The sequence below is a fragment of the Phyllostomus hastatus genome, unplaced genomic scaffold (assembly GCF_019186645.2).
Source record: "Phyllostomus hastatus isolate PE091 unplaced genomic scaffold, TTU_PhHast_1.1 phas_contig_133, whole genome shotgun sequence".
In the NCBI taxonomy this organism is placed as follows: Eukaryota; Metazoa; Chordata; class Mammalia; order Chiroptera; family Phyllostomidae; genus Phyllostomus; species Phyllostomus hastatus.
Window position 1 is genome coordinate 1388750 of NW_025333577.1, and position 23338 is coordinate 1412087.

The 23338-nt window shown below is 41.0% G+C and overlaps 1 protein-coding gene across 1 annotated transcript in view; it reads left to right on the forward strand.

The window, feature by feature from the left end:
- The first annotated feature begins 1643 nt into the window (after positions 1-1643).
- The window catches only part of LOC123826487 (zinc finger protein 805-like), a 40243-nt gene continuing 18548 nt past the window's right edge, over positions 1644-23338 (forward strand). The window contains exons 1-4 of the mRNA XM_045850480.1: positions 1644-1904; positions 3565-3691; positions 6923-7018; positions 12246-13693. Coding sequence (XP_045706436.1) covers positions 1875-1904; positions 3565-3691; positions 6923-7018; positions 12246-13693 — 1701 coding nt within the window. The 5' untranslated portion in view covers positions 1644-1874. The remainder of the gene's footprint in view (positions 1905-3564; positions 3692-6922; positions 7019-12245; positions 13694-23338) is intronic.

The following is a 23338-nucleotide window of genomic DNA, read 5'->3' on the forward strand; positions in this document are numbered from 1 at the left end:
TCTATAGTTAGGGATCCTGCAGTATTACTCATGTCTGGTGCTAGATAAATTTACATCACTGGGCACATTTTGAACAGTTGATTAGGATGGAAAAACCAACTACAGCCTCAATATTGACTACCAGATGATGTATGTGCCACACTTTACTGTAGGGATTTCTAAGCTCCCCAATAGCTACATAGCTTTCCTCACCAATGACTTCAGACATTCTGTCTCCTATCATAGCCCAATATCATTTAATTTAACAGTAAGGGTCACCCTCACATGAAAAGGAGAATTATGTCTTAGTATAGGCAAATTATTATCGCTGGTGATAGATAACAGGTTTTGAGTGCTAATTAAGTCACATTTCTCCATAACCTCCTTTTATAAATTTTATATTTTATATCTTTATTTTTCTTATAATTTTTCCATTACCATTGTACTCCCCTTGTACTCCCCCTCTCCCCAGCAATCACCACACTGTTGTCCATGTCCATGATATTTATTGATTTTAGAGAGAGGAAGAGAGAGATGTTGATTTGTTGTTTTATTTATTTATGCATTCATTGATTGATTCTTTTTTTTTCCTTTATTGAATTTATTGGGGTGACCCTGGCTATCCAAATTATACAGGTTTCAGGTGAACAGTTCTACAACACATAATCTATAACAATGTATTGTGTTTTCACCACCCCAAGTCAAGCCTCCATCATTGGTTAATTAAAAAAAATTTTTTTCGAGCTTTATTTATTTACTTTTAGAGACAGAGGAAAGAGGGGAGAAAGGCAGGGAGAGAAATATCATTTGGTTGCCTTCCCTATGCACGGGGCAGGGATGGAACCAGCAGCCCAGGTAGTGTGTTGTGGAAAATCCACCCACATGCGGGGAGATAAGGAAGCACAAACTTTATTACCCGGGGGCCCAGAGGGGGTGGTTAACATCCAAATCCTCTGAGCACCGATCCTCACTCTCCAGGGGTTTAAATAGTCCCGGGCTTCCTACCTACGTGGCGAAGCAAGGTTACAGAAGCCGAATGCGGAAGTTAGGTCCAGCTACCTTATATGGGAGACAAAGAGAAAACTCAGGAGGAATTTGCAGAAGCTACAGAGCACAGGAGCTTATCATGGGAGTCTGTGTACAACCTTGAGTAACTGGCCGTTGCTTTGGTTACGACTTGTCAGCTTCTACAGTCCTGTGTGAAACTTTGCAAGTGCTACAGTTATAGAGCATAAGAAACTTTTGGAGTTTTCTTTTCCTGCCACAGTGTCCTGACAGGGATTCGAACTTGCAATCCTTCGCCTTGCGGGACAATGCCTAACCAACTGAGCATCACGGGCCAGAGCATTGGTTGATTCTTGTGTATGTCCTCACGAAACACAACCTCAGCCTACCTGGACGACAGTCTAAACCGAGTTGCCCAGCCAGGGTGGGTGGGGTAAGTCCTAAACACCAGACACCGGCTGCAGCTCCAACTCCCGCTCCCCTGCTGGTGGCATGTAAAGAAAAACTCCTTCACCCAGGAAACTGTGCACCGAGTGTGCGCTCGATCGGCCGCTAGACCAATGATAGTCCAATGTTTCCCCTATGGGGCGGTCCTTCTGGGCGTGGTGCTTATGTCGTCATTTGCGAGCGACCATTCCGTCCACGCCAGCTGTGGGGAGGCGGTCACTGCTGTGGTCTATCCCAGTGGGGCGCTTTGAGAACGATCAGAAGGGAGGCTGCAACGCACCTCCGCCGTTTTGGACGAGCCGTGAAGCCGAGCCGTGGGCAGGGAGTGCGACAGTCAGCCGAGGTCACCCCGAAGGCAGGGGAAAGGAGACGGTCGCGTGAGCCCGCAGGACCCGCCTCGGTCATCGCCTCCCCGGGCCCCTCTCGCTGCACGGGGTCCCGTGATGGCGGCGGCGTGCGTGGATCCGGCGCAGGTGAGTGGACCGTGGTTTGGACATTGTAGCTTCTCTGTGAGTTCGGAGAGGGCTCCTGGGGAAGGGTGGAGGTCAAGTCGGCCATCGAATTTCTCTTTGTTCTTGTCGTTTATTTAAAGTGGAACGGGCTTGTCACTTTAATCTGCAGTCTTAGAGCGCGAGAGGCTGAATATACGAATGGACAGTAGACAGACAAGACAGGAAAATAGAACTTTGACCCACAACCTGCATCCACCTGCCCAGGAAACTAGGCTCTTACATGCAGTGAACAACGTAGGAAGCCAGATCTCCATCTTTAAAGAGTGACTTCGTTAACTGTCAGCCCCAGGTGGTCAGGACTTGATTGATAACAACCCCTTTTTCTAATTTTTTTTTAACCTACTTCCAACTTAAGACTAACCAAAGAAAGTTATATATGCACCCTAACCAGTCATACAGGATGCTCTGTGATTGCATGTCAGAAACTTCGTATTATTTAAACCTAGATCATCTGGTAGTCAGTGTGGAGGTTCTGTTTGGTTTTTCTCTTCTTGTCTACCCGTCCAAAATGTATTCAGCGATGTCAGTTCATCCAGCACCAGAAATGAGTACCATTGCAGGATCCCTGTGTACAGACCAGTTCATTTATTAGGAATTGCCAAGAGTTTAATTGAAATATTAAGTCAAAACTGATAGGGAGGAGGAGGAAGCTAGAAAGCACAGAGAGGTAAGCACTGAAGGCAGAGGTGTAAAACCATGGGCAATTGTCTGGGAGTATTTATATATATTTATTTCTTGTTTTTGTTTTAATAGTTCTGTTGTATTTTTTTTCCCATTACCAGTTATCTTCCTTATACACCCCTGATCTGGGAGCACTTAAATGATAGATCTGCAGTAGTAAGGCTGTGGGTCTGAGAGTGGAGCGGCTGAGTTAATTGTGCTTGATGAGGGGGTCTGGTCATCACAGGGCTGTGATCCTGTATCTGCAGGGCATTTCACATGGAGGAGAATGTGTAGAATGTGGTGGTGGGAGTAACATAAGGCAAACTCCATATGCAGTGTGTTTGGTCAGGAGTCAATGGTGAGAATGATGACTTGAGAGCTGGGGACTTGTCGTGTGGGTTTGGAATCTTTGGTTTTCCCTTTTATGAAATCTTAGCAATAAATTTATTCACTATAGATAAAAAAAGAGCTGGGAACTTTTAGTCACTTTAAGACATGATGCAACTAATATAAAATAAAATTGCATGTCAACTGTAATTGCGGGGTAAAGAAAAGACACAATGTGAAGCCCTCAGCGTGGGGCAGGCACCTAGCAGGACCAATGAGACTCAGGCACATCTGTTATTACCATTACTGATATTATTATTATTGTCATTATTTTCTCATTCTTCTGACATCCTGGAGCCCTTCTTACTGTCTGCATCTCACAATCCACATGCCATTTTCATTGTCTTGTCTCCCTTACCATGGCTTCTGCGTAGGAAGTTTTTCTCCTACACTGTTGTATTATGTCCAAAGCATTGCCCACCTCCCCCTGAACCCAGCACAGAGCTCAGCCCTCAGGAGGTGCTTGCAGCTCTGGGCCTTGATGTCTGCACCTTTACCATGATGCAGAGACGATCGCTGATTCCACCCAGCAGCCCCAGACTAACTCAGCTTCCTCTGTTTGACTTTCCAGTTGTCTGTGAGCTTTGATGATGTGGCCGTGACCTTCACTCAGGAGGAGTGGGGGCAGCTGGACCCAGCCCAGAGGACTCTGTACCAGGAGGTGATGCTGGAGACCTGCAGGCTCCTAGTGTCTCTGGGTGAGTCCTCCCCACCTCTGCCATGTGGGGGTCACCTGCCACTTCCTTATTCCACCCTCTGGCTCAAGACGCAGTGGTCAGGAAGGTTTCAGGAGCCCTCTTTCCTCCTCCCCACAGCCTCAGTCATTTCCTAAACTCACCTTTTGTTGCCTGGTTTCCATGTGTCTCTTGGGCAAGAAACATAGTGTCCCTTTTGATTCCAGAAAGCGGTGGAAGGAAAGGTGGTGTTGTGCGGGACCCAAAGGCAGGATATCCAGTCAGGCCCATGTGGGACTGGTGCAGGAACTGGGAACCACCAGATTCTGCCCAGGCTCTTGGGTCTCTTGTCCTGGCTTCTCTCTCTGGGTCTGCTCGTGCCACGCTATTCAGAATAGCTTTTCTGCTTAGGGAGTTTGTGACAGGGTTGGCCACCTCAGTCCCCGCTCTCTATGGCCCGTTGTCAAGAGTGCCAGGCTTGAGAAACACCAGTTTATGTGGTCTTGTGGTTGAAGATAATCTCAGGACCACTCAGCCCAAGAGAAAGGAGGGCTGAGAATCCAAGGCATGCCTGTTTTTACAGCACTGGAAGTATGATTTGTGTCAATGAGAAGAGATGAAAGAAAATGAAGTGTTTGATATATTTAGGCATTTTATAACAAAATTTTAAAAATTAAAAGGCCGGCATCTGTCCCTGCCGACCTCATCACTCACCTTCACTTACTGTCCTCCAGTTAAGCAGGCTCTTTACTGCTCCCCAAGCACATATCTGCCGCCCGGGGCTGCGCCCCCCCCCCCCCCGCCCCACTCCCGGCTCTGCATTGCTATTCTGTCTGCCTGGAGAGTGTCTTGGGATGTTCAGCCTTTTATAAGATTGTTCCATGTTGGCCCATTCACATCCTCCTCACCAGCTGTTACTTGCCGTGTCACACTTGCTTTCTCTACCACCCTGTTTATATTTCTAAGCCAGTGGTTCTCATTGAGGACAATATTGTTCCCCAGGGGAACTCGGCAGTGTCTGCAGCCATTTATGGTCACAACTGGAATGAGGTTGCTTTGCCCAATGAGTTGGTGGAGCTCTACAGTGCTGCTAAGCATTCTTATCATGCGCAGGACGCACACTCCCTCCCCACCTCCCGGAAGAACAGTTGCCTAGACCTGGGTGTCAGTTGTGCAGAGGGTGAGAAACCCCGTTTCAAGGGTGCATGGGCACTTCCTCAGGGGCATAGAGACACCCTATGGAAGTTGCTCCTTCATTTTATCTCTTTCCTGCCCCCTGCTGGTTGTCGAGAGAAAGTCTGGGTTCAGAGCTGAATCTTGTCCCCCACCTCCCACCTGTTCTAATTTTCCTTTTTCAAAGAGAGAGCCTGCATTGCTGATTTCACTGCTGTACTTATAGGTTGACTTGCCATCAGGGAACGTGACTCTGTTTCCCATTTACCAATGTGATACAGGAGTCCCTTTTTAAAGCAATGTAAGAAAAAGAAAAAGGCCACTTTTAAGAAAAGTGGTTAATAACAGTCACAGCTTGCTCAGGTCCTTGGAGCACTGGCTGCAGGTCAGGCCTGTTCCTGGTACTTCCTGCTCCAGCCACTTAATTCTCAGAGTGCCCAAGGCCTCAGCAAAGTCAAGAAGACTTGGTGGCTGCAGTGAGTCCTTCATATAGCTGAACTTACCCCATGTAAAGCACACATCTTTATTTTTTGAAGCTGTCTTCTGTATTACTTTTTGTAGTAATCCTTTTTTGTGAAATGCTGAAGATGATATTCAGTGTTTCTGTAAATTTCTGTACTGTTACTTAGTTGGATTCCCAATTTTATTATGTTTTAGTAGTTCATGAGTTGCTGAAGTCTCCTGTCACTGAGTCTGCTGCTCCCCCAGCCCCTGTTCCCCGAGGATGAATCTCCTTGCTCGGGTCCCTGCCTCACCACCACTTGGTTTCAGGCCGCTGCCCCACACAAGGGTATTTCCTGTTTCTTCCTTAGTGTGGAATGTTGGGAAGATAAGTGCCTGGAGCCAGAGCCCTGGTATTTCATCTAATTCTGCTGCTTAAAAACTGTGGCATTCATTGGGCAAGTTACTGAGCTTGTGTGTGCCTTAATGTGCTCGTTGGTAAAATGGGGTAATGTATCCACTCCTTAGGAGTGTGGCAAGGCTAAATGGGTGACTTAGGGAAAAGGCTCAGAGCAGTGCCTGGTGTGAGCAGATTATATGCAAGTTAGCAGTTGAAGACCCTGCTGCTATCACTAGTGTTGTACACTTATTGAGATTCTCATCGTCCTCAGGTCTGGACTCAGCACCTTCTGGAGCAGAGTCCTCTAGCTTTGTGGTAACACAGCACAGACAGCAGAGAAAGAAGGTTAGACTTGGGTTTCCATATTGGTTCCACCATTCTCCACTTCTCATGTCTTTGGCAAATCATATTATCTGATGGAGACTTGGGTTCTTCATCTATAAAACAGTGCTGATTATAGCACATACTTCTGGGGATGCTATGAGGAAATCCTGAGAGAGAATCCTTATTTTGCCTCTGGTCTATAGCAGAATCATATAAAACTTAGGGTCTAAAAAAGACCTAGATCAGTGAAAACACATACTTTATTTTCTTTTTTTGTTGTTTTTGCTTATTTTTTCATTGTATTTTTTTCCATTACCATTTATCCCCCCATACCCTCTTCCACCTCCACCTACCCCCTCCCCCTGCACATACCTTGTTATGAATGAAGAGTCAAGCCCTTACAGGTGTGGCTTAGCTGGTTGAGCATCATCCAGCAAAGTGAAAGGTCACCAGTTCGATTCCAGTCTGGGTACATGCCCGGGTTGCGGGTCTGGTGCACAGTTGGGACACATGCAAGAGGCAGCTGATCACTGTTTTCCTCCCTGTTCTCTCCCTCTCTTCCTTTCTCTCTGAAAATAAATAAATCTTTTGTTTTTTGAAAGAAGAAAGCCAATATTTTAAATGTCAGTTGTTTAAATTACTCCATAAATTCATTTTACTTTTGGAACAATATAATGCATTTAAGTTCCCTGTCACAATCCTTTAACTCTTTACATACTAAGTTTTTGACTGAGGATTAAAAACTCCATGTCAGTATGACCTATCTTTGATTCCAGGTCACATGTCATTTTTTGTTTGTGTGGATGGGAGTGGCTTCATTCTGAGGTCTTGTCCACATCCTCAAGGCCCAGACTAGACTGAGAGATTTTATTTCTTTTCACAAAAATCCTCATGTCCTCATTTTTCTCCGTGAACAGGGTATCATGTTCCCAGACATGAGCTGATCCACCAGCTAGAATATGGGCAGGAGCTGCAGATGGCGAAGAAGGATCTGTCCCAAAGCACTTATCCAGGTAGGAGCCAAGATGGGGGCAAACAGAAGACCCTGCAGCCTGGAGACCTTCAGGAAACACTGGCCATGGATTTGGGGAGACTCTTTATGCTACAGGCTTCAGTTTGCTGCTGCATAGTTGAGGATTTTTGCATCAGTGTTCATGAGGGATATTGGCCTGTAGCTTTGTTTTCCTGTAGTGCTTTGGCTTTGGTATCATGATAATGCTGGCCTCTGAGCGAGTTTAGAAGTGTTTTTATGCTTCAGTTTTTTGGAAGGATTTGAGGAGAACTGGTATTCTTTAAAAAAATTTGGTATAATTTGCAAGTGAAGCCATCAGGTCCAAGGTTTTATATTGTTGAGAGATTTTTTTTCAAGATTTTATTTATTAATTTTTAGAAAGAGAGGAAGGGAAGGAGAAAGAGAGGGAGAAAAACATCAGTGTGTGGTTCCTTCTCATACACCCCCAAACTGGGGACCTGGCCTGCAACCCAGTCATGTGCCCTAACTGGGAATCAAACTGGTGACCCTTCGGCAATCAATCCACTGAACTACATTAGCCAGGGCGGGAGATTTTTGATTAATAATTCAATCTCCTTTCCAATTATAGGTCTATTCAGATTTGTATTTCTTCATGAGTTAGTCTTGGTAGGTTTTATGTTTCTAGGAATTTTTCCATGTTATCTAGGCTTATTTGTTGATGTACACTTGTTCATAGTACTCTGTTACACTTATCATTATTATTATTATTATTGTTATTTTATTTCTGAAGAAGTAGAATTGACAGGACTGTCTCTACTTTCATTTCTCATTTTAGTTTTCGAATTTTTTCTTTTTTTTTTGTTAGTTAATCTGGCTAAAATTTTGTCCATTTGTTGATCTGGTCAAAGACCAACTTTTTGGCTTTTAAAACAGTTTTTTAATTGATTTTTTTTATTTTAGAGAGAGAGAAACACCAATCTCTTGTTCCACCTACTTATGCATTCATTGGTTGATTCTTGTGTGCAACCTGAGCGGGAATGGAACCCGCAACCTTGGTGTACAGGACCCTCTAATCAACTGAGCTGCAAATAGGGCTTGTTTTTTAATTTTCTCTATTTTTCTATTCTCCATATCATTATATTTAATATTCATTATTGCCTTCCTTCTGCTAATGAGCTTAGTTTGTTCTTTTCCTACTTCTCTAAATTGTGAAGTTAGATTGTTGATTTGAGTTGTTTCTTTTTAATGTAAGCATATGTAGTGATAAATTTACCTCTTACCACTATTTTCACTGCACCCTGCAAGTTTTGGTGTGTTTTTGTTTTCATTAGAAACAGGTTATATTTGTATATCTTTTTAAATTTATTGAGACTGGGAGTTGGGGGCTTGGTGGAACAGGGAAAATAAAGCACATCTGTAATAGTGTCGACAGTTAAAAATAAATAACAGAAATTTGTTGAGACTTAATCTGTGGCCTAAGATGTGGTCCACCCTGAAAAATGTCCCATGCACACCTGAGAACAATGTGTATGCTATTGTTGTTAGGTAGAATGTTATGCCTGTTTGCTTAAGTTGGTTTACTATGGTAAGCCTTTTATTTTTTTTCTTATCTTTTGTCCAGTTCTATTATTGAGAATGGGGTATTGAAGTCTTCATCTATTATTGTAGAAGTTTCTTTCTCCCTTCAATTCTGGCAGTTTTTGATTTATATATTTTGATTTGCTTTCCTTAAATACATATTTACAATTATGTCTTTTTGTTGTATTATACCTTTTATCAGTACAGTCATGTTCCACATAACATTTTGGTCAATGGTAGACTGTATATACAATGGTGATCTCATAAGATTGTAATCTCAGTTTAATCATTTATACTGTACCTTTTTTATTTTTAGATATGTTTAGGTACATACTTACCATTGTATTAAAATTGCCTACAGTATTCAGTATAGTAACATGCTGTATAGGCTTGAAGCCTAGGAGTAATCTGCTATACCGTGTAGCCTAGGTGCAAATAAAATAGGCTATAACTTCTAGGTTTGTGTAAGTACATGTTTTTGTACAATGACTAAATGGCCTAATGATGCATTTCTCAGAACAAATCCTTTTGGGTATAGAATCTCCTTCATTGTGTCCTGTTATCTCTTTTGATTTATCATCTATTTTTGGCTGATGTTAATACAACTACCACTGCTCTCTGTTGGTTAGTATTTGCATGGAATATCTTTTTACATCCTCTTACTTTCACTCTTTTTGTGTCTTTGGATATAAAGTGAGTCTCTTGTAGATAGCATCTACTTGGATCATGAATTTTTATCAATTCAGCCAATCTCTGCATTTCAATTGGAAAGTTCAATTGGTGTACATTTAAAGTAGTTACTGATATGGAGAGACTTCTGTCATCTTAATATTTGTTTTCTGCATGCATGATAGCTTTTTTGTCTCTCATTTCCTGAATTATTCTTTTCTCTTATGTTTAGTTGTGTTTTTTTGTAATAAAACATTTAAATTCTTTTCTCATTTCTTTTTGCTTATAGTCTCCTATTGCTATTTTCTTGGTGAGATTACATTTCATGTCTTAAAGTTGCAACACTGATTTGCTTTTATACCAACTAAACTTCAGTAACATAAAACAATACTCCTTTACAGCTCTTTTCTCACTCCTTTCAGTTGTTCAAGTCACAAAATTACATCTTTATTGTATGCCAAAAATCTTAAACTAATAACTCCTTTAAATGCAGTAGTCTCTTTATGTAGGAAACTAGATACGGGGTTATGATGTTACAATAATACTAGCTTTTAGATTTAAAAATGTAAAAAGAAAATCTTCTAAATCATGTAGAAAACAAAAAGTGGAGTTAAAAATCAGTTTTACAATGCTAGCTTTTTTTTTTTTAAGATTTTATTTATCTATCCCTAGAGAGGGAAGGGAGGGAGAAGGAGGGAGAGAGAAACATCAATGCGCGGTTGCTGGGGGCCATGGCCCGCAACCCAGACATGCACCCTGACTGGGAATAGAACCTACGATGCCCTGGTTTGCAACCCGCACTCAATCCACTGAGCCACGCCAGCCAGGGCACAATGCTAGCTTTTATAACTGCCTATGTATTTATCTTTGTATGGCTTTGAGTTCCTGTTTAGTGGCCTTTCATTTTCACCCCGCAAGTCTTCCATGAGAATTTCTTGCAAGGCAATTCTAGTGGTAACAATCACTGTCAGCTTTTTTTTTCAATATGTTTATTCATTTTAGAAAGAGGAAGGGGGAGGGAGAGTGACAGAAACATCAGTGTGAGAGAGAAACACTGATTGGTTGTCTCCCATACACACTCTAACTGGAGATTGAGCCTGCAACCTAAGCATGTGCCTGACCAGGAATCAACAGCTCCCAACCTTTTGGTGTATGGGATGACACTCCAACCAATTGAACCACAGCAGCCTGGGCTCCCTCAACTTTTATCTATGGGAATGTTTTAATTTTTCCCTCGCTCTTAAAGGACAGTTTTGCCAGGTGCATGATTCTTGGTTGACAGTTGTTTTCTTATACACTTGAATATATTCACCCACTCCCTTCTGATCTCTCAAGTTTCTGACCAGAACTTTGCTGATAAATTTATCGAAGATTCCTTCTATGTGAAGAGTTGTTTGTTTCATGCATGCTATCAAGATACTCTCTTTATTTTTGGTATTCAAACATTTAATTATAATTTTTCTTAAAGTGAGGCTATTTGAATTTATTTTTCTTGGAGTTCATTTGAGATTCTTGGATGTTTATATTGATACCTTTATTAAAATTTTGGAAGTTTTAAGCCCTTTCTTCAAGTATTCTCTCATAACTTTTCTCTCTTCTGGGAATCCCATCATGAGTTCTCATCCCAGTTCTCTTGATGGTGTGTCACAGGTCTGTTAAGCTCTGGTCACTTCAATCGTTTTTTTGGTTGTCATTGTTAAAGATTTTGTTTTTAAAGAGAGCAGAAGGGAGGGAGAAAGAGAGGGAGAAAAACATCAATGTACGAGAGACATTGATCAGTGGCCCCTCACATGCCCCCAGTTGGGGACCTGGCCTGCAGCCCAGGTATGTGACCTGACTGGGAATCGAACCTGTGACCTTATGGTTTGTGGGGTGACCTTCAACCTCCTGAGCCACACCAGTCAGGACTCTTCAGTCTCTTTTCTGTTCCTCAGATGTGATCATTTTCATTCTCTTGTCTTCAAGTTTGCTGATTTCTTCTTCTTCTTACTCAGAGTTTTCTTTGTGTCCCTCTTGTAATTTTTTTCTCATTTCACTTATTGTACTTTTTCAGAATTTTTTTTTAGGTTTTCTACCTCTTTATTGATATTTCCATTTTGTTTATACATCATTATTTTTACTTCATATCTTCCTTCAGCTCTTTGAACTTCCTTAAGATGGTTTTAAAAAAATCTTTGTCCAGTAGATCTGTATCAGATGTTTTTCAGAGTTTTTGGAGAGTTCCAAACATGAACCATGTCCTCAGGGACTCATTAAACTCCTTGCACGGATGTTGACAATACATGCATGAAATATTTCCAATTTAAGAATTTCACCTGGCATCAAGCTTCAGAGTTTTATCAGCTCCAATTTTATAAACACTGTTGATTGACTAATTACCTACATGACTAGTCTTCTGCCCTCCTTCCATTTTTTTCCAGAAGCCCAGTTACACAGCTCAGTGCCATAACACTGTAATCATATGGTTAGTCTTTCAAGTGTGGATAGGCCTTGAACATAGTGATCTCTTCAGCATAAACTATGTAGGGGCCCAGATGAGTTACCTATCTGCATAAATACCCAATCTGAAATTGACTGTGTCTCTTCTCCAGCACTTCTTCTATTAATCTAGCTACTTCCCTAGGTCTCCCATTCAAGGTGTCAGTGGTCCAAGGACTAGCAAAGAAAGAAAATTTGCCTTGGCTGGTGTGGCGTAGTGGATAGAGTGCCGGCCTGCAAACCAAACAGTTGCTGGTTTGATTCCCAATCAGGGCACATAACTGGGTGGAGGACCAGGTCCCCAGTCAGGGCTGTGCAAGAGATAACCAAACATTGATGTTTCTCTCCCTCTCTTCCCCTGTCTAAAAATAAATAAATAAAATCTTTAAAAAGGAAAGGAAGATATTTTAATCTTGGTATTCAGAGGTAACAAAATGTAACAGAGACACAAGCACTACTTTTGCCCTTTTTTAAATCACTGAAATGCATTTTTTTTTCAATTTGGCATTACTAACAGGCCCTATGTATTGGATTTCTTTAAGGTGAGAAAGGAAAACCCAAGATCACAGAATCTACTACTTTTGAAACTGCCGTGTCTGAGAGAGCCTCACTTCGGGAACTAGGACAAGGAGCTGAATCACCAGAAGACTTCCAGGTGGACCATGACAAGGATCAGAATGGGCCATTGGAATTGGAAGAAGGACAGTTGCAATCAGATACAGATCCACAGAAGGAGAGGCTTCCTAGGAAACAAAGCTCTGAACATGGTGGCTTAGGGACAGCTGATGATGTATGTTCAAGAATTGTGCAGCAGGCAGTTTCTCCAGGAGGTGCTCTACTTGACCGTGACTCACATGAATTTGATAAACATCCCATGGTTCAGGAAGAGGAAAATATCTTTAAATGCAATGAATGTGGGAAAGTGTTTAACAAGAAACGCCTCCTTGCTCGACATGAGAGAATTCACTCTGGAGTGAAGCCCTATGAATGCACAGAGTGTGGGAAAACATTTAGTAAGAGCACTTACCTCCTTCAACACCACATGGTCCACACAGGGGAGAAGCCATATAAGTGCATGGAGTGTGGCAAGGCCTTCAACCGCAAGTCACACCTTACCCAACACCAGCGGATTCACAGTGGTGAGAAGCCCTATAAATGCACTGAATGTGGAAAGGCCTTCACCCATCGCTCCACTTTTGTCTTGCATAACAGGAGCCATACTGGAGAAAAACCCTTTGTTTGCAAAGAATGTGGAAAAGCCTTCCGAGATAGGCCAGGTTTCATTCGACACTACATCATCCACAGTGGTGAGAATCCCTATGAGTGCTTCGAGTGTGGCAAGGTCTTCAAACACAGGTCATACCTCATGTGGCACCAGCAGACTCACACAGGGGAGAAGCCCTATGAGTGCAGTGAGTGTGGGAAGGCCTTCTGTGAGAGTGCAGCCCTCATTCACCACTATGTCATCCATACTGGGGAGAAGCCCTTTGAGTGCCTGGAATGTGGAAAGGCCTTCAACCACAGGTCATACCTCAAGAGGCACCAGCGCATCCACACTGGAGAGAAGCCGTATGTTTGTGGTGAGTGTGGAAAGGCCTTCACCCACTGCTCCACTTTTATCTTGCATAAGAGGGCCCACACTGGAGAGAAACCTTTTGAGTGTAAAGAATGTGGGAAAGCCTTTAGCAATCGGGCAGACCTCATTCGACATTTCAGCATCCACACTGGAGAGAAGCCCTATGAGTGCAGTGAGTGTGGGAAGGCCTTTAACCGCAGGTCAGGCCTCACACGGCACCAGCGGATTCACAGTGGAGAGAAGCCCTATGAGTGCATGGAGTGTGGGAAAACCTTCTGCTGGAGCACTAACCTCATTCGACACTCCATCATCCACACTGGAGAGAAGCCCTATGAATGCAGTGAGTGTGGAAAGGCATTTAGTCGTAGCTCATCCCTCAGTCAGCATCAAAGGGTTCATACTGGGAGAAACCCTGTCAGTGAAACAGAAGTGGGAAGACCCTTTACAAGTGCACAATCCTCAGTCAATCTCCAAGAACTCCTGTTGGGGAAAGACTTTTTGAATGTAAACACTGTGGAAAATGTTTTGCCAGAAGAAACATCTTACTCAGAATCTAATCATTCATACCAAAGAAAAGGCCCACAATATTCTTCCCTGTGAGAAAACTTATTACAAAATACCAGTTGTCATCTAATGAGTTATACTGAAAAATGACCCTACCTAGAGCCTTATTCTGCATCTGAGAATTCATCCAGGAGAGAGACCCAGTCATTATTAGGCACTTAGAAAACCTTCAGCTGTATCTTCTTAGTTTACACTGCAGTGTTATCTCAGGAATTTTTTTTCTCTAAAAAGAAGGGAGAGACTTAGAAGAGGAAATGAACTACAACCAGTTTCTTTCAGACTCCTTGCCATACCTATGACACTTTGTCATAGGTTTCTTAGTTTGGTTGTTAGGAGGAGAATTTTGTTTCCAAGGTAAAGGACCTAGGTTCTTTATGTGTCTTATACATATATTCATTGATGTCTAGTGTCCAGAGAGGTTGACAATGAAGGCAGGTCTGGAAACATTCATTGAACATCTTTGTTCTAAAACATTGTCTCTACTCTTAAGGAGCTTAATTTTTTTGTGAGAAATATGGAGGCATGAATCATCAAATACCCTTCTATGTGAGGTAAGAGTACACATATGAAGGGTCACATTTTATTGCACCAGTTCACATTGTTTAAGGCTTTGATTTTTAAAAAACAAGTCTTTTCACCATGTGTTTTTTTTTTAATTCATTAGTTGTTTTCTTTTTTTCTTTTTTTTAAAGATTTTATTTATTTATTTTTAGAGAGGGAGGGGAGGGAGAAAGAGAGAGAGAGAAAAACATCAATGTGTGGTTGCTTGGGGCCGTGGCCTGCAACCCTGGCATGTGCCCTGGCTGGGAATCGAACGTGCGACAGTTTGATTCGCAGCCCACGCTCACTCAATCCACTGAGCTACACCAGCCAGGGCTCCACCATGTGGTTTTAAAGACCTAATACTTCAGCATATTCTTGGTCCTGTACTGTTGGTTTACTTGATTGCTGTAGTTATATGTAAATTTTTAATTGGGTAAAGTGATTATTCTGTGCATATTTTTTTATTTAAAACTTATTTATCACTCCAAGTTACTTTGAATTTTAGATATGCTTGACTTTTTTTTTAACCAAAAAAATCTTTATCAAATTTTGATAGAAATTGAGTTAAATTGGCAGATCAATTTGTTGAGAATAGGCATCTTTATTTTGTTGGGTCTTCCATTTATATAAGATGGTATGTCTCTACATTTAAGTATCATTTCATTACTTTTTATAAGTTTCAATAACCATTCTTGTACAATTTTTGTAAATTTTTGGTAGTATACAAATATAATGGGTTTTGGATGTTATTTTTGGCATCCTGCAGATTTGCTGAACTATAACCATTTATTTTGATAGAATGCTTGAGATTTTATTGTAGAAGTATAATTTGCAAATAGTTTTATTTCTTTTGATCTGTATATCTTTTTTTTCCTTGTCTTATTGCACTAGTTAGGATTTCCAATATAATGTTGAATAGGAGTTGTGAGACAGATATCCTTACCTGGTTCCTGGTATTAGGGGAAAACATTCAGTTTTTCATCATTAATACGTTGTTAGTCTTAAGGTTTTCTTCATAAAGTTTTCTTACCAAGTTTAGAAGGTTTCCCATATTCCTAATTTGCTGAGTTTTTTTGTTAGTTTGAATTGGTGTTGAGATTTGTCAAATGCTTTTTCTCTGTCAGTCAATACGGCCTTTTTTATTTTTCTGTAGCCTATTGATATGTTTTTAATATTGTATGTATGCTTGGAATAAGCTCCACCTGGTTATAGAGTATAATTATTTTATATATTGCAGTATTCAATATTCTAGTATTTTTATTGAGGAATTTTTCCTTTATTTTCATGAAAGATAATATTTAGGGTTTTTTTATCTTAATTTCATTCTTTCATTTTGTTTGTTTGCTGGTTTTGTACTGTCAATGTCAGATTTTGATGTCTGTTTGATACTGGCCTCTCCCAACATGTGTTGAGAGTTGTTTCTTCTATTGTTTAGAAGACAATATGTAGAATTGGTTTTGTTTTTTTAATGTTTGGTAGCATTCTCCAGTGAACCATTTAGTCCTGGAGGTATCCTTTTGGATGTTTTTAATTATGTATTTATTTTATTTAATATGGATAGAACTATTGAGAGTATCTATTTCATATTGGATGAATTTTCATTGTTTTTTCCTAGAAATTATACCATTTCACCTAAATTTTCTCATTTGCTTTAAGTATTCCTTTATTATTCTTTTGATGGCAGCAGAATTTGTTTATGTACCCTGTTTTATTCCTGATATTGGAAATGTTTTAACTCTTTTTATCTTTGTCAGTCTTGTTAGTATTTATCAATGCTTTGATCATTTTGAAGAACTAGCACTTTATATCAGTTTTTGTTCCATTGTCTTTCTGTTCCTAATTACACTGATTTTCTGATCTTTATTATATTCTTTTTTTTTCTACTTGATTTGGTTGTCTTTTCCTCTGTAGTTTCTAGAGGGGGGTGCTTAGATTATTGACTTGAGATTTTCTTTTCTAACACAAGCATTAAATTGTATAATTCTTCCTCAAGCAAGGCACTGTTTTAGCTTCATCTCACAAGTTTTGATATGTTTTAATTACATTTCATTCAGTTCTAAATGTTTCTTCATTCATGACTGCCTCTCTAAACCAGTCTGGCATATTTCATGCCCTCTTTTTATTATTTGTTTCTAGTTTGTTGTATGTTTCATCCAGCTGTTTAAATTTGTTGTGGTTTGTTTTATTATCCATGATATAGTCTGTCTTGATGAATCTTGTATAAGGCTGCTTGAAAAAAAATATGTTCTACTGTTGTTGAATGGGGTTTCTATAGATGTGAGCACAGTGCTGTTGGTTGATGTTGTTATTCAGATTTTCTGTACCCTTGTTGATTTTCTGTGTTGTATTTCTATCAATAGCTGAAAGATGGCTATTGAAGTCCTGCGGTATATAATTGTGGAATTGTCTTTTCCTCCTTTATGTTCTATCAATTTTTGCTTCACATATTTCAAAGCTCTGTTGTTTGGTGCATACATATTTAGGATCACTATGCCATCTTGGTCTATTGACCCTTTCATCATTCTTTAATGTCACTTTTTGCCCTGTAAATTTTCTTTGCTTTGAATTATACTTTATCTGATGTTAATATAGTCACTATTGCATTTTTTTCATTATTATTTGCATGGTTTATATTTTTCCATAATTTCATTTTCAACCTTATCTATATCATTACATTTGAAATAAGTTTCTGTGAATAGCATATATACTTGGGTCGTGCTTTCTGTTTATCCATTTTACCAATTTCTGGTTTTAAATTTTTTTATTTAGACCACTTAAAATTATTTATGATATGTTAGGGCTTAAGTCTGCCATTTCATGATTTTTGTTTTTGTTCCCTATTTATTGTTCTCCTATTTCTGTTTTGGCTTCCTGTGGGTTACTTTAGTTTTTAGTATTCCATTTGTTATATCTATGATGTTTTTGTGTATGTTTCTTTGTATTTTAGTGATTACTCTAGGTGTTGTATTATACATACATAACTTATCACAACCTCCATCAACATTTTAGCACTTAGAAACCTTACTTTCATTGGGTCCCTTTACATTCTCCATACATTAATGTAATTATTTTCTGTTCATACACCAAGCACTGCATTTGGTGATTTGGTTTCTTTTGCTTCACCTTTTGAACAATTTTTATAAAACTCATGAGAAGTATAGTCTGTTCACCTTTACTTTTATGCATTCCATTGTTTGTTTTTTCTTCTTAAAGTCCCAAGGTTTCTCCCCTTAACATTTCCTTTCTTTTTCACTGACTCCTATACTCTTCTAGGGTAGGTCTTTCTGGTAAAAAAGTTTTGTTTCTCATTTAAAAATGTCTCTATGCCCCTTCATTCTTTCTTTTTTTATGTCCCCTTCATTCTTAAACGATATCATTGTGGGATATAAGATTTCGGAATTAGCCTTCCTGGGTTTCATATGAGAAATCTGCTGCCATTTGATCTGTTGTTTCCTATTAGTGATGCATCCTATAAGGCTGCTTTCGGAGTGTTGTCTTCTTTTTATACAAAGTTCAGAAGTTTGAGTAGAGTATAACCTGGCAGGAAATTTAGAAGGGGTTAATCCTCTTTGGTTAGCTTTTTTAATCTGTTGATTTAGGCCCTTTGCCAAATTTGGGAATGTATTAATTATTAATTCTTCAAATAGTTTTTTCAGCCCCACACTTTCTCCTCCCTTTCAGGGACTTCAGTAACATGAGGTAAATCTCTTGTTTTTGTTTTTCAGCTCCATCTGGCTCCCATCTGTATTTTCCCTCCAATCTATTTTTTGTTGCACAGACTAATTGATTTCAGTTTGTCTTTGTGTGAGCTCACTGATTTCCCTCTCATATCTAATCTGTTGAGATCACCCAGTGAGTTTGCAGTTTGGCTTTTGAATTTTTCCATTGTTTGATTTCTCTTGGGTTCTTTCATACAGCTTCAATTACTTTGCCTACTTTAATGCCAAAGGAGGTCTCAGAGAAAACAGACAAAACCATAGTAGTCCAAAGGCATGGTTCTCTGGAGGAATGGAAGGCCTGCAGTCTCTTATGTCAGTATCTAGAAATATTTCTAAGAACAAATATAACTGGGGATGATCTGCAGATTGTCCAGAGTTGTGTTCTCCAGGGAAGGTTTCTATGTGAAATTCCTTAGCTCTCTGAACCCTGGTACTGCCACACAGGAGAAGGGGTCAGCCCTTTTCCAGGATTAGCCTTCCTCTTTGGGGTCGAACACATACTCCCGTTCCCCAGCTTGTCTAGGATCTCTGTCTTTGTTTTATGCCCCCACTGCTTGGTCTCTAACTTTTCCCTCTTAATTCCCTTCTCTCCTCATAATCAATACCTGTGTTCAAGTTTCTAGTTTCACCTCCAGGCACTTTCTGCCCCACGTGCCCATTGAGCTCTACCCTTCTCTTTCCTCTCACAGACACATTCTGTGTTGCTGGTGTATCTGTTTCTCTTCCTTTCCCTCCATTGACAACCAAAGAATGGCCTTTACCACTGTCACCTGACTTAATTAGGTCTCACAAAGTTCTCTTCTGCCCCTTTCCCTCTCCCACTCCCTACCTCTGATATTGGACCTTTTTACTGCTGCCCCCCTCTCTGACTTAAAGGTCCTTACCTGATTTCTATGAGTTCCTTCCCTTCTCTTTCAGAGGATCTGTGTCTTCCATCCATTGAACCAATGTGCTTCTTAGGCTTCATCCGTGGTCATTGCTTTCTCAATGGTGTGTTCCACAGGTGAGTTAATTCCCTCAAGGTATTTTACTCACAATGATCCACACTTCCCCCAAATCCATATCTCCAGTTGAATGATTCTCATGTCTGTTACCTACTGGTCATCCTTCCACGCCTTCTCCATATTCACATACACTGAGTTTGTGTGTGTGTGTGTGTGTGTGTGTGTGTGTGTGTGTGTGATGTGGCCATGGTGTTAGGTGCATCATCATAATCATAAGAACAAGCAAACGTGGTATTACTTTGTATCAACCACTGATCTGAATGTTTTACACACATCACCTTTTAACAGTTTCAACAACTCTGTGTGGGAGGTAATGTCTCCATTTTATAGATGAGAAAACTTAAGGAACAAAAGCTGAGGAATTTGCCCAAAGTTGTACAATCAATGAGGAAGCATGAGATTAGGGAATGGAGGCCAGTTAGCCACAGAATCCATGCCCTTACCACTTTCTTGTATTCCTTCTCACAGGGTGAGTCTTTGTTTTCCTGGTCACCAATCATTTCTACTGAAACAGACAAACTAATGCTCATATAGCTGTAACTTCTTTTTCTCATTTGACAATACATCTTGGCCATTCCTTCATGTTGAGCGAGGTAAACCAAACTCACTCTTTAATAGCTGCTTAATCTGTTCTTGTATCTCTAGAAAATACAGATATCTGTGTTTGAGGTTGGGAGAAGGCAGGGAAGGGCCAAGGCACATGTTTGGTTTTAGATACTGTGTTTGAGGTACCTGAAAACCATCTCAGTGAATCAAATCCTATTATCTTATGTCTTGTCCAAGCCAGACAGACACCTCGCAGCCATTTTTTCCCATCACCCTGCATCCAGCCACTGTCCCATTTTGTTCATTTACCCTTTTATTTTCCTTAGTAGATACTCAATATGTGTGTTTTAGTGAATGGCCACACACAACACTATGTTTTTATTGTAATGCTTGGATTCCTCACAGAATGCTCATTATACAAAGCTGTGTGTATAGTCAGCACACTATATGATATGATTACCTCTAAGAGAAACTAAACTGGCTTTTATGGCCAGACCTATAAGACATTACAGGTCATAATGAATAATTGTGTTAGAGGGCCTCAAGACTACTCCAGGTTTGATGATTTACTACAAAGACTTCAAGGACTCAACATATTATCTTACTCAACAGCTATGATTTACTACAGCAAAAGAAGAAAAAGCAAACAGTCATGGAAAAAGTCTCAAGGACTGAAGTCCAGAGGAAATCAGGGACAAGCTTTAGGAGTTCTGAGTACTTAATTTAAGCTTCATCGATGAATTATGACAGTATGTGTGAAATGTCTACTAGGGAAGCTTATTAGAAACTGAGTGCCCCAGGATTTTATTGGGCAATCTTTGGCACATAGCCAAGATTCTAGACCTGCACAAGATAGCAGGTCCCTGGCATATACCACATTGTTTACCCAAACAATAGGCACACTGAGCCATTCACCCTTTCTGGGAATGGTGGGAAACCTAAGGCTCAAAACTCCACCCAGGGCAAACTGAACCTCAAAGGATAGCAGACTGGGGCCTGCTATGTTAACTCTTCATTGAGACTAGAATGGTACTAAAATGTTGAATAAATTCAGATGCCTAACAAGTATTAAATGCAGCTTGCTACAACAAAAAATAAGTCATAGCTTTGAGGCAAAGGCTTATATACGTGTAAACCATTATAGCTAAAACAATCAGTTAAGTCACAGTGGAAATTCTTACCAAGCAGTTAGGATTTAATTTATAGTGAAGACAAAGTACAGAGAATGGTGATGAAGGACCTTGTTTTTCATGTCTGCAAGTGATTCAACTAGCAAATATCCCCTTTGCCATTATTTCTACAAATATGTAATGGCCAGGTTAATGCTATATATGTTTCCATTGCAAAGACGTTAATGATTTCAGATTTACTCTTTGTTCCTGCTGTTGAAACTTGTTGCCTTTGCAAGAAAGAAAAAAAAATTAAAGACTATGGGGTCATAACAATTCCTGTATCATTAAATGTGCATAAATTGAGATTAAAGAGTGTGTTGTTGCAGGCTTAGTCACATTCATGGACATTGGTGTGAGTTTCACTAGGAGGGTCCTCTACAGAGAGAGACGTGGTGCTGAAGACCTATGGGAACCTGGCCTCTGGGTGCAGCTCCCCTTTGTAGTCACCCTCTCACCTACAGGTGGCCTTCTCTGTCTCCATTGTGGGAAGCTGGCATGCCTCCAGAGTGCTCACTGATGTCATCCTTGTGTTTTGAGAGTTAAAATTATGTAATGTTTGCTTAGGGGTGTGTTCCAAATCTTGTAATTGAATGGTCTCAGCTAAATTGTAAATGGCCAGTGACAAGAGCCTTGGCCCTCCATTCAGACTACCTGGCTATACATCCTGGCCTTGTTCTTGTTTTAGCACCTGGCGCCTTATTCATACTGGAGACTGCTCCTCACAGGCTAGATGATTGCTAGAGGTAGCAAAGACTTCCCCATGAACATGTCTTTTACATGCAAACCAACAATCCAGAGCCCACAGTCCTCACCTACCTCCTTTCATGATCTCACATGTGGAGCCACTATCCTTGCCCTAATCAATCCTGGGTCATGTATCAAGCAACTAGGGGACTCAGGTGGTCTTTCTGGGGCTGGTCAAGGTCAGTTTTTCCTTGGAATGTGTAACATTTGAGCAACTGAGGCCTGTTCAGTTAATACTTTAGTGCACAGTCTAACTCCCTGGCCCTTAGCCTAGACTCTGTTACAGCAAAACAATCATTTTGTAACCGGAAAAGACACCGGCGTTCAGGCTGCTTGTCACTACCAAATCCAATAAGCAGTGACAGCGATTGAATCTTCCACGGGCGCTTTATTCAGATGGCCTGCGATCCGAGAAGATGGCAGGTTCATACCCTAACAAACCATCTTGCCTTCTCTTTCCTGGCCAGATTTTTTTTTTTTAAGGGGAGTGGGGGAGGACAAGCAAGGTGCAGTGAGGGCTTTGAAATTCAGGGAGGATTAGGTGAGCCAAGCTGCAGCATTCCGGTTCTTGGCAGTTAGCTGTTCCCAAGGGGTGGGGTGGTTACACAAAAGGCCCGGATGCCTTCAACATGTCCCCAGGCAGTAATCTCTAGCCAGTGCCCCAGGAGGTCTCCTGTCTTCCCAGGAGCTAGGAAGGGCCTTATCTGTAGTTTCTGAAACAAAAGCTTTAACATAGGCATTACTTGCTAGACTTACAACTTTTTACCTTAAGCTAAAATTCTCTTAAGTCTTGAGTCCCCTATCACTTCCATGGGCTTTAATTACATGCAGCACCCAGAGTGCTCTTTTTAAAACAAATCAGATGACACTACCACGTGGCTCAAAGCCCTTTGATGGCTACTTGTTTCACATTTCTCATTTTAAATAATTTCTTGCCCTGGCTGGTGTAGCTCAGTGGATTGAGTGCAGGCCTGAGAACCAAAGGGTCCCAAGTTGATTCCCCATCTGGGCATCTGCCTGGGTTGCGGGCCAGGTTCCCAGTAGAGGCGAGCGGAAGGCAACCACCCACTGTTTCTCCTTCCCTTCTCTCTGTACATATAAAAACTAAAAAAAAGTAATAATTTCTTATCTTCAATTACAGTTGGCATGCAATACCGTTCATTTTAGTTGTACAGTATGAACTATTTTCTTCTGTTCGTGATTCTCTGCATTCAGGGCCTTGCTTGCGGGGGGTGGGGCAGGGGACACTGCTCTTCGCAGGGTAGCCAATTCTTAGAGACAACAAACTACTTAGGGGCTACAATGCCATCCTTCACATGGAATTTAAACAATCCAAAGTCCCTAACTGGAACCACTTCCTGCTTCGGACTCATAACACTTAAAGAGACAATATTCTTCGGTCCTGGTCCTTCCAGGGCCTGGTACCAGACAGATAGGGAAGACCCTATTCCCCAAAAGTCGGCGAAAGTATTCAACTACCCAGTTCTGTTTCCCCTGCCCTATTTTGCCTTTCTCGTAGGAAAACCCGACAAAGGTTCTGGACCAAGAGGTCAAGGTCTGAGAGTTTGGTGAAGTGTCGGGGCGGGACTTCTGGCGTTCGTTTGACTGTTACGTTCCAAGAGAATCGGGAGCCCAGGGTTGATTCCGGGGCTTTGCACCCGCCAGGGCTCCGGGAGAAGGTCTTTGCCTCCTGAGTCTCGATTGCTCTTCCCCTTGTTCCCCCAGAGTGCCCACAGTGAAGAGGCAGGTCTGACACGGCGATGCAGG